General features: G+C 43.0%; 1 protein-coding gene across 1 annotated transcript in view; it reads right to left on the bottom strand.

Annotated features, from left to right (window-relative positions):
- The window catches only part of Glut4EF (Glucose transporter 4 enhancer factor), an 88,490-nt gene that overhangs the window by 22,831 nt on the left and 49,793 nt on the right, over positions 1–15,866 (bottom strand). The window contains exons 3-5 of the mRNA XM_018548308.1: positions 5,606–5,817; positions 4,942–5,249; positions 2,677–2,748 (exon numbers count right to left, since the gene is read on the bottom strand). Of these exons, the coding sequence (XP_018403810.1) occupies positions 2,677–2,748; positions 4,942–5,249; positions 5,606–5,817 (592 nt within the window). The remainder of the gene's footprint in view (positions 1–2,676; positions 2,749–4,941; positions 5,250–5,605; positions 5,818–15,866) is intronic.

The following is a 15,866-nucleotide window of genomic DNA, read 5'->3' as shown; positions in this document are numbered from 1 at the left end:
TCAAGTTCGATCGAAAAAGAAAAAAAAAAATCAGTTTCCACGTGAGATTTTAATATTTAGGTCCACGTGTCGCGCAACGCGCGTGCACGACCTTTCGACAAAGTTTAATTCGTGCCAATTGCAATCTTCTCACATTTGAGCGGCTTATGTATGAGTCAATTCTAAGTAGAATCGTATACGGGCTCGTAATTTGTTCTCGTAAGAACTTATAATTAAGTCATGTAAGAACTTATGACTGGAGTTATAATTCTACAACGCGTATCGTAAGACATATGATCATTCATAAATCTCTATGATTTCTCGTAAATCTTACGAGCTAGGCAAGAAGCTGTCTGTCAAAGAACAAAAACCGCGCCGAGGATACTTTTCTCCACAAAACGAAGTTCTTCCTCTCCGTCGGAATACGTTTATAATCTCGCTGAAATAGAATGTATATTTTTTGTAAACACAAAGAATTTACGTTAACTAAAAAATGTTTGTCGACTAATTTTATCGACTGGGATTTGAACGAGTGCGATCGTGATCTCATATATATATGCCTGCGTGTAAGATTCGACCGAGGCGTTACGGCTGCATCAGACACGTGACGGAGACAAAGGAAATCTCCACCGGTATAAAATGCACTCAATATACTCCCGTCGATACGCTCGACTACGGCACTGCGCACGTGGATGCGCGTACGTGCACGCGTGCGCGCGCGCGTCGAATAGCGCGGGTGGAGGACAGGCATGCAGGGGCAGCGGGGGTCCTTCCTAGCGAAGCGCTCTGTCGCACTCGTTGCACAATGCAACACACTCGGATGGAACTTCCTGACCGCCTCTCTCTCTCTCTCTCTCTCTCTCTTTTATTCCTCCTCTCTTTCCTTCCCCGCCTGTCAGTATCGCCGTTCATGGATGTCGCGATATGGGAACGGTGGCATCGTCTCTCTCTCCTATCTTGATCGAATGACCTTTCTCGCGATGACGAGCACTAGGCGATGAGAGAATCTAGGGAAACGCCGACGACCTTGGTTGCCGTGTTCGCGGAGATATCACCGAGCCGGTCAATTGGGTCAGGTGCGCGCCGATACGCAGCAGGTAGGGTGGCCATCTTTCTCTCGGGTGTGACTGGGACAATGGGGGTGGAAGAAACTGGGATGTTCCCAAGTTTTTCAAACGGGACGAGGACACGTCAATTTCTCTCATTAAATTTCCACGAACATTTATTTTCCCATTCGCTCACAACGTCTCACGACGAAATAAGCGTTGGCAATAACGTGTTGTTTTGTAGACGATGTGTTCCGCTTGGAGTTTTGAAATTTTAATAAAGCATTAAGATGACGAAAACACGTTACATCTGATTATTTAATCATGCATTGAAATGCGAGACTGGAGGAAGCGGAACGTTACGGTAAAAAACAATAGAAAAAGAGAGGAAAAAAATAAAAAGAGAGAACGCCCGGAGACGATGTTCAGAAAAGAGGACACGTCCATGGAAATCTGGTTACTCCAAGTTACATGAGTATTCACTAGTGAAAGTCGAAAACCGCATGCATTAGACTTCGTAAATTACATCGGCGGATCTGATCGACGTCCAATATCGCGAATGACGCGCGAATATTTCCAACTGACGACATCATCTCGACGTTGATTGAATCAAGATGAATGACTTTAAACGATCGCGGGCCGTTCGCGACCACCGGTGAAAGTAGGAACCTTCGATGTAAACTGGGTTACGAATAATATTGATCCGAGAGAAGGTGATGGAGGAGGAGGAGGTGGCGGCGATGGTGGTAGTCGCTGATGGTGGTGGTGGTGGTGATAGTGGTAGATTTAAGTCGCGTTTACACGCGGAGACTGTTCCACTGATTCCCCGTTTTTTTTTTTTTTTTTCCCCCCCGATAACGAAACTTGCACCCCGTGTTGCACCCGCAATTTGCGCGCCGCTGGCGGCCGCCTCCCCTTTCACAACCAGAGGTTTTCCCACACTCTAGATATCGATAGGTTGCTGCACGAGAGATAATTAAGAGGAAAAAGTAACTGTTGTTGCGATGGGCAAGTGAGATTACTTATCTCTACTCATGTTACCAGTCAGATAACGAACGTAGTAACAACAAAGTATCTCGAATGCAAATTGCATCGCAGAGGATGCTTTCCGTCGTGCTTTCATTAATGTTAAAAGAAATTGCAGTTAATTCCAAAGGAAAATGGCACGTAAAAGGAAAGCTTAACCTTAGAATGATTAAAAGATGAGTAGGATACTTTGCGTTCTCATTATACTATTAAAACAAAAAATATAAGTGCTAAATAATAATCTCTCTGCCGAAATAAATCTTTTTACGCGCGCGAACTTATGACAGAAAATTATAACGGCAATGTGACTTGATATCTACACAAAGTAGCCGCCCTATACTGATATTTGGATGAAAATGAGAAAGATTTCTAGTTAAAAACGAACGAATCAGAAGATTCTGACCGTATTAATCACAATTCTGGTTATCCCGATTAGACTTGTAATATATTGAAATTCAGAAAATTCTCATTTGTTCATTTGCGAGCGGAATTCCAATCGATGCAATCAGACGCTTTTACCAGCGTAAGGTTAAAACGGAGTTTCACTGCCTGCGATTTCGCACCTGCGAAATCCCCAGCGAGCAAGTGTCTAATTATGCGGAGAGCACAGAAATCGGTACCTTACCTGTTCGCTTTCGAAAGTCGCGCAAGCGCCTGGCTCCGTCTCGATCGGGTCCTGGTTGACTTTCGCTCGAATCTGAAAAAGCCATACAACGGAGGCAGGTTTCAGCGAGTTCGTTTCGGTTAGTTAAGGGGCCACGTTCATCTTAGCGGCTATTTCGGGAGCGGGACGCCATCGTCGCTATTTCCCGTGCAAGCGCGGCCGAAAGCAGCAAAAGCGCGCGGGGCTGCGTATACCTAAGATTAGCGCGGGGCGATAATACCTCAAGGTCCGGTTTGTTAGCCGTCTTACGAAATACCAAAAAATCGCCGCGCGCGTGTTTACATCCTTGGCTCGGCCGGCGCGCGCTTATGTCATCATCATGTGCGCGAGCTTGGCACGCGCGACGACGCGACGACGACGACGACGAAGATGACTCCGGCCGCCTTTGCAGGCCTCTTTCGCTTGCATCTCTGACCGGTCAGGGACATTGCCGCAACAACTGGCGCGGTTTAAATCCATGAGATAATCGAAGCCCTAGTATGCAAAATATCCTATCCGCGTTGCATATAAATGTTCCGCACATTTTCACTCGTCAAAGTTTGAAACGATTTGATTCGAATAAGCTAGTTCGAAACTTGGAAAAGATACAGACAGTTACACACAGAAGTTTGAGAACGAAAAACAGTCAGAAACGCGCAAGTTTAAAATTAATTTCTATTTTAATCCTTAAGAAACGTGTACATTGGCGAGCTTTAAATGTAAGTTCTCAATGCGACTCCAAAGTTGTGCATGATACCTCGTTTCCTTTCCTGACCCATTCTTTTCTGAACGTTGCACGAAAATTGACCGTTACGAAACGACCGAAAGCGACTTCGTTTTCACTGGCTCGTCCATTCGAAAAGAGAAAACTAGTCCTCCGTCACCTCAAAAAGAGACTCATTGGTCCCGTTACTCTCGCCAATGTCGATTAAATCTGTCGAGTCCGTTATATCGATCAATCAAAACTGTTATCTTTTTGTTGTAGTTATTTCTATTCTTATAACGTGTTTATCTTACTAATGGTACCAATCAGTATCGAAAATATAATACTATAAACAGTATATTTTTTAAATAATATGAAAAGAATAATTTTTCAAAGAAAAAAATATATTACAAAATTTAATATAAACGAAATTTGAAATCGATATAACTTGTGACGTTCTCAAACAATAACTTGACGGAAATAATCTCCAATAAAAGTTCTGTGTACATTTATACAGATACAGTTCACAAGAATGCGATAATTGCGGTGAATTATATTCTTTGTCTGGAAATGGAATCTGTAAATCGACTTTAAACTTGAGTCGCAATTATCAATTTTCAATTCTGTTGTATACGTAAGAAATACGAGAGAAAATCCCGGCAGAGAAAACGAATCAGATCCAACGATGGAACGATACATATAACGTACAAGGCTCACCCTGCTGCCCCAATGTCTTACGCAATAGACTTATCATATTCGCGCGCACGCGTTGGCGTTAATTAAGCTACCACATATTACTACGCGAATGCGAAAAGAATTAATCATGGAGACGTGGCTTCTTGAAGGCCATTAGATTTTTATCATGGCGAACGTGTATTCCCACCGTGACGGTCGCTTGTGTGATTTTTTAATGTAAGCTTCAAGGAAGTCATACTCCATGTCACTAATGCAAAAGACACTTTTATCAATGCGCGCGTTAAAACGAAACGTCGAATGTCAACGAATAATAATTATAGATCGCGCAACAAAAGTTCTTCAACTCGCGAGCTGCTACCAGTTTAATGAAACTAGTTTTCATGAAAATCATTTGTCTTCCGTGTGGAGACTCGACAAGCATGAATTGGGCTTGCGTTGACGCGACAGTGCATATTATTCACGAAGATTAAGGTCAGCGAAGACTCTGAAAGATGGCGGGCGAGGGCAGCTTGGTGTTAGAAATAGCGCGAACACGCGACTCTGAAAACTAGTTTCAAAGGTCACGGTAGCGTTTGATAAAGAGGCAGCGGAAGTCGCTAATGCTTTACGGCGGCCGCGAAGTAAATTAGCTCTTCGAGGTATGCAACATGTTAATCGGCTGTAAAACGGGAAACAATCCGACAACAAGTTTGCCTGAGGAGGCGAATTTCTGGGAGATGCCAGAAATTTCCTTCCACCGATTAGCACGTTCGGTGAACTTATGCGACAATATACGGGACAACGTCGCACACAACACACGTCCCGTCGATGAACGAGGAGGTGAACGAACACCAGAAAAGGTTACTCACCTTCTTACGTGGGTGTTGCTCCTCGATATAGTCGGGCACTATTCCCTCATCCAACGTGGTCGAGCCCGGGGTGCTGCTTGACGACGAACCGGACGTGTTGTAGGGGTAGTGTGGCTGATTGTGCGAGGGATGTGAGGTCGCCGGACACGGAGAACTTCTCGTCGGGACACCCTCTTCGCTAAGGGGTGGACTGGGAGTGCCGCTTCGCCATGAAGCCCCGCTGCTGCTACTGCTATTTGACATACCGCCGACTCCCGGTGAGCCGGCGATCATACCGCTGCCTCCGCCTCCACGACTCCCCCAGGAACCTGCCGCAGATCGGATTCCTTCTACATTCATTTCTGACCAATTACCGCACAACTATTCGGTTCGTAGTTCGGTAATTCGATGTCTCGCGTTTATATGAAATATCGTATTCGATATGTTAACACAAAATACGAATAAATGATTAAATTATTATTTATCGATACTTATTTTTCAGTATTTTCTTAAAGAATCGATTGCTCGCACAGTAAACGAATCGACGCAATAAAAACTTCTTGTTACAGAAAGAAGAAAAAAGTATGATTTGAAAATTACGAATAAAGAAAAGAATTTATTCTGTACCTGCTTTCGACATCTTATACCGTATTTTGTGCGGATGTCAGAAAAATGAGCACAGTACCGTAATTGTATTGGCAGTGAAGTGGCGGGGGGTTGTGAGGACTGTGAGGTGAGCACGAGAGCGACATAAGGACCAGGGCGGCAGCGCATTCGTCCATGCAATCACCGCGTTCGTTGGTGCGACAACCCTCACGTCCGCAGACCACCCTCTCGCCCCAACCGCTGTACGTCCGTTCGGAATCATTGTTCGAGCTTGGCCGTCGTTTCCTGGATCTGAAATATACATTACCACATGCTATAGACTCGCTAGATTACAGCGTATGTGTGTATATCTGTAACGTTGCATGTCGCGCTCATTCAAATTGAAAAATTCACTATTACCCTACTTCAAACACGATTCATTTTTTTCGCGATGGCGAATTAAAGAACTTCCGATTTTATCTCGATTAATCGAGAGGAATATTCCGGACTCTTCCGCGAAACACGTGTGCGCATTCTGAAAACGGATATCTGCCCCGCGGTTCTTGATAATCGTTTTTCTTTTTTCTTTTTTTTCTTTTTCTTTCTTTCAGTGAAAGCAATTAATTTTCAAATTCCCCGCGTTTCACGAACAGAGAACGGAGCGCATCTATAGAATGTCAATCCGTCGATCATGGACCGGAGATGGCAACACGCCTTTAAACGGTGGCACATGCAACGGTATAGATCTTGCAACAGAATACGTTGTGGCAAAACGGGCCCAAAGTAATTTCCTTAAGAGCTCTCGTCGAATAACAGCATAGGAGGTAATCGACGCCAGAGTTACGGGCGGCGTTTCTGGAATTACGTTTTCTTGAAACCGCATAAAATGATACGTTCTCTGTCTCACCGTTTCACTTGGAAACGCCGAGCGAGATATCGTAGCTGTTGTCGTACGGTAATACCCGGTAGCAGAGAGAACCTATAAGCCGATATACACTTTTCCGGGAAAGACTATAGATTTCCGCGTAAATACTGCACGTGGAGTATGTACCGTTCGTATATAGACGCTCGCACAGGTCGTTTCCTCTACGACTATACGAATGCTTTCTCCGACCGGACGGAGTGACCAGGTGAAATGTGTGTTCGACATGAATCAACAAGGGATATACCGAGTACACAATGCGACCCAATCTGTCTTGAGACTAGAGAAATTTACATAGAGAAAATTGAAAATTTTGTTTTCTCATTTCAATATCGTATACAAAAATTTTAATGCCGAATACATTTTCTTCTCAAATTATCGGAATATATGGAGATATGACAGAAATCAACAGAGGAATCAAAGAAAAGAAGAATGAATAATCCTTAATTTGCTCGATACGTGCAAAACGCAAATGTGGACTAATTAATGATTAATAATACGAGCACGTTTGAATTATTTATACATAAACGTTAAAAACGTACCATATGCTTTTAATAGCAACTTCTTTCGTCTAACGCGACATGAACTTATGACAGAAGAAAATCGTCGGTTGGATTTTTCGTTCAATCGAACTTCTGTCATTTTCCAAGAGAGAATCACGCATCCTCTTTCCTTTCAAAGGCAGTAGATAAATCGCTATTGCCGGTGCAACTTTCAAGATGATTATCGTGCACTGCTAGGAATAACGGACTCTCCTGGAGAAGGTGGTGCGGGCCCTCTCGAGCTTACGAAGGACAAAAAACACTAGAGAGGGGGCGCGAAAATGACGACGTAGTCAAGGCCGTCGTCGCTAAGTCAGCCGTTCTACTCCCGAAGCGGTACATTGAGAGTCGAAAGTGAAACATAGAATGCCGGCCGGCATAGAGAATGACGCACGTACTAGCCGGTATTTCGAAAGCAACACTTCCCAAGCACACACTTCTGCACAGCTGTCCCGTTTCCTCCGTGTACCGACCATTATATGTGTCACGCCACTTAGAACAGGCGAGAAGGCAGCAGGCGAAGGTTATACTCTTTCGAGCCGATACAGTAACGTAGAAGTGCTTCGGGCGTTTATCGAGATGACTTTTACAAACCATCTTGGAATCAATCATCACTCTCTCTCTCTCTCTCTCTCTCTCTCTCTCTTTTTATCGAGACTTTTGCCGAAATGACAATTTTTTATTTAAACGATATAATGCATGATCTCTTCATTCCCGATTCTGTAACTCTTGATAACGGTAGTTTATTATATGTTGTCGTGGCGCAGATATATAATATCTGTCACGAAGAGACCGTCGCTTAAATTGGCGATATTTATCGCACGATCGTTTAAATAAAGATTTTCAAGAATCTCGATAAAGAAAAGAAGCCCATTCCGAGGTGGTTCGTCAAAATCATCTCAAATCAAGATACTGCGTCCATATTTGAAATTCTAAAAGCCTCTCTTGCAAATCTTCGCGCTCGCTATGTATACTTCTTATTTCGCTGACCTTCCTGTTTTTCTTCCACGGTCTTCCGGATTTGCGATACACCCGATGCGCGACGTTGCCCGCTAATTGCGAGATTACGATCGCCTTATGATTGCCACGGAAACGGCAGATTCAGGGAGTTTAATTGGAACGGCGCGAGGGGAAGCGGAGTCGAAGCCGCTTTACTTTCGAGGCGAAGCCTTATACCGTTACTCGGCGTACACGAATTACACTGATATATAGATTGAGGGATTGCAAACACGGAGATAATCGGCACACGGTGGTAATTAAGACGAACCGGCACTTCTTGTGCGAGGCAATCCGCTCGCTGGCACGTAATTCATCCGGGAGTGCCTGCGTTGAAAACAAGAAGCAACCGCCGGAAAACGCGTCGTTTACCACTCACTCGGACGAGCTCCGTCCATTACCAGCCGGATCGGATTTTTATCTATCCCCCTTAACCCTGCTGTTCCGCTTGCGTTCTGTACGCATTCGCGGTACGCTCGACTGAGAATTATGCCTGTATATATATATTTTAACATCGCGAAATCGAACGGAACTGATCTTCTTGAGATTGTCGGTTTTAAAGAAGAATACGTGGATACGTAGCGTTGTGGATACTTTCAGCGAACTGACATTGAAAATTTGCATGTTAAACAGTATGCACGCCTATAGCAATCGGTTCGTTACAAATACACTCCCATTATATTATGTAATACTGATTATTCACGTAATATCAATTACTAAGCGATATCAACTTCAGAACACAGTTGAAAAAACGTGTTTTAATAAATGCACGATGTAATGAGTAGCTAGATAAGCCGTTTGAAAAAAAAAAAAACACTTACTCGTCGAGATGTGTCCTCGCAGCGAGACAGAAGCCTCGTTAACCTTGTTTCGCGTGCGAAATTTTACAATACGTTAACAAAGAGATCGACTCGTCACGGTCTCTTCTATTTGTCGTTAAATGGATTTACAAACTCGCCGAAATACTCCAAAGCGAACTGAGAAGCCAAATCCTTCAACGTTTCTCTTGGAGGATCGCGTATAGCTTGCGTGCAAGTAGCAGAGGGAAAAACTGCCGTGAGAATTAAGGTTTCGGCCGAGAACCTTTCCTTGACTCTGATTGCCGCATTAAAACAACGCTATTTAACGAGTATACTCAACGTCTATAAGTTAACTATGTAACTGCAAGCGATTGCTCTTTACGTTTTCTTGTGCATCAGGTGATAGGCATGTTTACAGCACTTACCACGTCATTTCCTGACGAAAATCTATTTTTATTCAACAAGAATGTTGCAATACGAAGAAATCCTGAATCAGTGAAATTAAATTAGCAAAACGATTAGGTCGGTTTTGACGTATTTATCAAATAAAATTAAAAACATGACTTTTGATAGCCTAATAATTTCTTGTTTAATAATAATAATGATATCTATTCATTATGATAATTTTCTACAAACGTTCACAGAAAGAACGATTTTGCTGAAATATTTAAAAGTTTAGCTACACAGATCTGAAAATAATTTTATTGTGCCCCATCAAAATAAGAAATTCAAGCATAAATAAGAAATTCAGCAACGCTGCAAAAAATATATTCTAGCAGCAAGCTTAAGCATTCTACATAATTATTTCAATAATCGAACAAAATTCTTATCAGATTCGCACATTTAAATCGTCAATAAGTTAAACTTTTAGACAACTCTCAGCAAAATTTCTTTCTGTGCGAACGGTGTAGTCCCAGGAAAGAGAAGATATTCATTCGTTTCTCGAGGAAATTCAAAGTTCAAATGAATATTGACATCTGATCTTTGCACAAGTAAAGTCTGAGGTAACCATAAAGCCATTAGTGGGAACGGCTTTATGGTACGGCGTATCTATCCGCTATACGGCCATGCTATGCGCCACCGCCGCGCCGCGCCGCCGATACGTATCGCACCTTCTGACAAGTCAATCGAGCTCGTTGGTGGAAATCGTAAAGTGGTACACACGCCTGCACAGCCGACGTGTACACGCAGTGCTATTAGCGTCGTGACATAACGTTACGCAACGCGATCAGTTGGAGGACGAGCGCGTGAGTTTACACGCACTGACAGATACATGCGCTTATGGATCGTTATGAACGTACCCGCCGATTTCTCTTCCTCTTTTTTCCCCCGAGTGATTATCTCGGGCGCATACGTGAAATTCGAACCGCAAATCACAGATTCGCTTCCAACACTCGCATTACTTAATGAAGACGGAAGACTGTTAACGGTTCTCCGCGCGGCAACGAGCACAGTTCGCGTCCGCATCCGAGTTACGATTCCCGCGAAAAAATAATGTCCGTGGGGATTCTACTTCGTGTCTAACTCACATACGCGATTCGGCGAGTTAGCAATTCGAAAAACGGCTCCACGGTTGGTCGCAATTTTTCACGTGGAAAGTTGAGCGATCAAGTTTTTCCATGGAAAAAAAAACGGATGAACTGACGAAGGAATAGAGGAGTTTACCGTTTTAGAGCTGTGCCTTCTAAGAACAGATGGAAGTAAAAATATATCATTTATATAAAAGAAGCAAGAAAATTAATTACAAAGAAATAAAAAGAAGAAAACGATATGTGTATAATTCAGAGAATGTTACAAAAAGAACGTAATGTACAAAAATAATACGAAATAGAACCAAACATGAAGAATTAGAAGAAATAAAATAGAATAAAAATAGAACATAAAATATAAAATAAATGCAAGAGATGAGAATTAATTAAAGTTAGTGATTACACATATATACAGAAAAATATCATTCTATTATCAAGAAAGTGATCAGTTAATTTACTTTTTTCCTTTTAATAGTTATCTTTAACAAAGAATGTTCTCTTGATAATAATCTTAAAATATACTTACATTATTATATTACAAGCTAAGAAAAACGCATTATATCATGTACTCGAAACAAGAATTTATTTTCCTTTAAAGGATATTGTAACATTGATCGAACAAGGACTTTATATAATAAGCAATTTAAATTTCTTTTAATTTAATAATTCAATTTAATAATCTCGATTAAGGCATTAAACTTTACTCGGATTCAGAATATATTTTGAATAATTAATTTAATGCTTGTAACGAACTTATGATAGATTTGCGGATATATAAACTTTTGAAATGCTCGAAATGAGTATATAATTATTACTTACGTACACAATAAGTACTTTTCTGTGTGTGTGTGACGAAGGATGGAAGGATGGATGGATAGAGAGCGGAGAACGGCGACCGCGACGGCGCGCCGCGACGTTCGATTCGCAATGTGCGAACGGATCGATCCCTCCGGAGGGCACGCTTTCGCGCTCGGAAATGCAGCCCGCGGATCCGGGACATTATATAGGTCGGGAAGCTTGTTGATCCGTATTCACCGCGCGGTATCCCCGCCGCGGGGTAACTGGGTCGCTGAATGTTTCAGCGCACGCAAAACTAGGTTACCATCCAACGGTCCGATGGAGCCGCGCGCACGTGTGAGGGTTTCTCGTTCGCGCCGTTAAGTATCGTTCACATAAGGATTAATGCGGCGCCATTTGCTTGCAACGCGATACCCGCGATGTAAAGCGTTTAGCTCGCGGCTGCCTTGTTTGTCCATTCAATCGCGTTCAAATGAAAACTTCAAATGCAAATAATCACGTCATATCAATAAATCAAGACGCACGTTAATTGCTATTTATTATGCAGATTTACCTTCGTATAGACTTTCCATCTATAATAACGAATGTGTTAATTTTTTATAATATTAATTTGTTTATCTATAATCTATATAAAAGTATTATTTGTGACGATCATCACACGATAAATTAATTAGGAGGTCTATCATTATATTATAGTTATTAATTATAATAGAGTTGTTTGCGTTGTTTAAAATCTCCAAATGTTTAAACTTAAAACGAGATCAATATGTACTTAGGCAGTGAAAAGTGAGAGAAAGAGAAGATACTGAGTGCAAAAATGCAAGCAATGCGAACGGACCAAATGTTAGTAATAATTATTATATTTTATGGTTCTATGCACTAAAAAGAATAATATAACTGTTCCGAAAAACGACTACAATATTGTTACAATTTTTTAGGAACAACCATATCTTTTTGAACTCTAAAAATATAATTATTATTCTTAACATTATAATTAATAACAGAGTTCCTAATCATATAATTATTTTATCATGCAATTATATAGTCACAAATATATCAAATACACTTTTCTCTCAGGGTATAAGACACACTTTGAAAATAACATCCTGTCGCCAGAGAGAAAATTCAATTTACGTCTGTAACGGAATTATAGATTTATTTCTTATGCGAACATAGAGAGTGTAAAGCGGAAACTACATTGCGATACCGTATACTCGACGAGATTGACGTGATACGACGGTAAGCTCCATGTGTACGACAGCTTAACATCGCCTCCTCCTGTTCCCGTGTGCGAACGCCTTCCCCGCGGGCGCATGAAGCGAGACCGTGTGAATATCATGCGGACACGCGACCCAAGATCCGCGCCCTCCTTAAGTCTTCGCGTGCGCAAGAACGCGGGGCACCAGTTCTCGTGGTGGAAAAGCGCGGCGATGATGGATCGCGCTCCCCTGGGACCGCCGCTGGGAGCAAGGCCGACTCTCCCTCGGGAAAATATGGGTACACGCGCACGGGGGTGATCCAGTTTCCGGAGATATCCGGGTTACGGAGTCGTGCAGCGCGTGGGTCAGTCGCGTTGGATACGGGAACGTGGCAACCGGCTGGCCTGTATCGAGCGGCCTGATTTCGCGTCAGGACAACCCGGCCAACCTGATTTCAACTTCGCCGACCTCACTCGGCGACCCAATTCCCCGCTTTATGTTACAGGAACACTCGAAGGACTCGGCCCCTTTGCCGCGACGTCCTTGTGCTAGAAATCCATTTTCTCCCGTACCAGGATATATGCGGGAGTCGTCGTTTTATTTCACGCTCGTCCCGGAAGCGAATCCGGAACGTACGGATTTCTACGTTACCGAATTACCCATGAGACCGCGTTCCTTCCATCATTTTTTTTTTTCTTAGCAAAAAGGATATGCGAAGAGTAGGCGGAATTTTTCCCTTTTTCCTCGTTTTCTATTCCGGCTTTTTCAAACTCGTATGTAGTAGAATACCCGTTCGTCCAAATTGTAAGTATACCTATTAATTATCATTGACCTCGAAAATAATCAATTTTCCAGGAATTTCTTTAGTTACTGATGCGATAATAAAGAGCTCGATGTCAGACGACAATGTAAAAATATAGAACGAGCGTAACCTTCGAAATGAAGCGCGGCTAAAGTTGAATAAAATTACACAAGCATCTGCATAATTCATAAAAGAGTACGGGTAGAATTGTTCAACCGTAAATAACATCTTTGTGAAACAACTTTATTTGATGCATGTTTTAATTACAATAATTTCTCCCATTTTCTTCGCATTTTGTAATTGGCACTTCTTTTTTCTCAAAGCTGATAGAGAGAATATTTTCAATAGTTTTTTCCGCCGTTGCTGTTAATTCGAACAAGATCTACTTTAAGGGCTTTACCATCAGGAAAACATACTCTGGTGCGAGAGTCAGGTGAGAGATACCGTTATTGTAAACGTATCAGAGAGTACTCCTTCGTCCCTAAGTAGACACTCACTTAGCGGCAAACAAGAGATCGCTTTATCCGCCCCTCGCAAGAAAAGTTTGCCCGAACAAGGTCTTCGCATCTTTCTCAACACTATGCATACAACATGCACACACACGTACTGCGCTGCAACGTGTGTTGGTACACGTGTAACGGTTTCATTGTCCCAGATTTGCCATCTAGGCTAGACAGCAACTTACCCCTTGACCGAGCGCCGCGTGGAGAAAGAAGTAAAACTGAGAATTATCCTCCAGAGAAAAATTCTCCTCTCCTTTTCCTTCTCTCTCCCTCTCTCTCTCTCTCTCTCTTGTATTTTTCTTTGTATACGCTTCTCTCTAATATCGTCTTTTTCATCGACTACTTCTCCTTCTTCAACAAGTAGCGACCCGTCGTGACCGCGCAAATGCAAGGCGCCTGTGTACACGGTGACACGAAGCGGAGGGAACGAGAACGAGCGGGATGAAAACGAAGCGCGTGCCCCTCCTCTCCGTGTACCTGACCCATTTATCCGGTGCGCCGGTAGGTACGTAGCTGTATCGATCGACCTAGATCCGCAGCCCCCTAGTCTGGCACGACCTACAGTTTGTTTGGCCACCTTAACCGCCCATAGCCGCATATCACCGCCTCGACACCCTCGGAACATCCCGTGGCAAATCATCGTATAAGAGACGTCGATATATATAGCAGTGACGTCGGCAACTTCACCAATTTTCTAGGTGCGTAACGGAAGGCTAACGATGGCACTCGGCAAACCGGAAATCTCTTGTACGTCCACCTGTCATCAGTCGGTGGGTGTCGTCACGAAGCGATAGCGATACGGTAAAATATGAATGAGGGTGTGGCGTGGAAACGGCGTGTAACACCGATAAGACCGGCACTACACCTTGCTGCTTACACACTTCGGAATGATCTACGAGGTGTGCATACGTGTGCGTGAATGTGTACGTGTGTGTATGTATGCGTAACGGTTTCGCCGCACCGGTATAGCCGTCAGCTTTGGGGATTTATGGATATTTTCATGACAAAGGGAGAGTGCCGATGATACATCACCGATTATATAATTCTCTCGTATAATCTGCATTCTTCTCTCGCTTCGCACGAGGCCACTACATGACATCAAAATGACATCTGCGTGTCGCGCGCTGTGTAGGTCAAGATCGCGCGAGCGCTGGTGCCTGCGTATTTTGTCGCGCGGGACCTTGGCGAGTGTGTGTCTAGGTTGCGAACAGTTACAGACAATCCTTTAATGTTTCTATCCCTCGGTCTCTATACGAGATTCGGCTACCTGCGGCGTAAACGCCGTTGGTCTAGGTCAGGTTCTCAATATGGGAGCAGGAATTATAAGTGTTTTGGACAGAGCTGTTGAGCAAGCAATTTCAACGTTGTGGCACTCTCCCTGCTTTGAAAAATGCTTCCACTGTCTGCGTCTCGACACCTTGACGATTATTGTGGGTCATGACGCAAATAGCTTAACTCAACTTAGCACAGAGTATACAACTTATGAAGCCATACATGACTCATGCATTTCTCGTTTCTCCTTTGGAATGTTGTCAGGTAGTCAGGTGCGTTCGAACGATGGTTATATTTTTGGTAAAGTTCCATCATTATTCGTTCAGAATTCAGTAATTAATATCGATGTTAATTCAAAACGGAATTTAAGAACGATGTTATTGTCCTTATAGAGAGAGAAAAAAATAGTCTGTTTATAATATTCGGCGCCAACTATATTTTTTGGTAGCATTATAAATATAACTATATTATTACTAACTTTATAGCAACAATAAGAATGGAGCTTCTAACTGTATAATCATATAGTTACAAAAATACTAAACGCTTTTCTCTCAGTGTCAAGATGTTTACATAAATGTTCATTTGTAGAAAGTACTCTTTATTATTCTACCATATTAGGATGATCGTTCGACGAAATGCCCTCGTTTATTCGGCTTCTTTCGTCACTTCCGCGTTCCTCGATCATGATGGCCGGCATGGCACGAAGAGAGGACACAGTTTCATACATTCCAGGCGAATTCCACGGCACTTACGACCGAGATAACGACCACCCAATTCGATCTCTCGCAAGAACCAGCTGGACCATGCGCTGATTGGAGTCAATTAACGCATTAACGCGCCACGAGCGGATATGTGAAGCGGGACGCGAGAGAACGAAAGTAGGGAATGGCCGAGTTTTGAGTTGAAAGCGGGAGTGGTGGGTTTTGTCCCGGCGGTGGGTGGCTCGTGACCGGGATGGGTGGTACACGGGGGTTGCTAGGTGTCGGGGGAAGGGGAGA

Source organism: Cyphomyrmex costatus, unplaced genomic scaffold (genome assembly GCF_001594065.2).
Source record: "Cyphomyrmex costatus isolate MS0001 unplaced genomic scaffold, Ccosl1.0 scaffold72, whole genome shotgun sequence".
NCBI lineage: Eukaryota > Metazoa > Arthropoda > Insecta > Hymenoptera > Formicidae > Cyphomyrmex > Cyphomyrmex costatus.
This window is presented reverse-complemented; position numbering and strand designations above follow the sequence as displayed.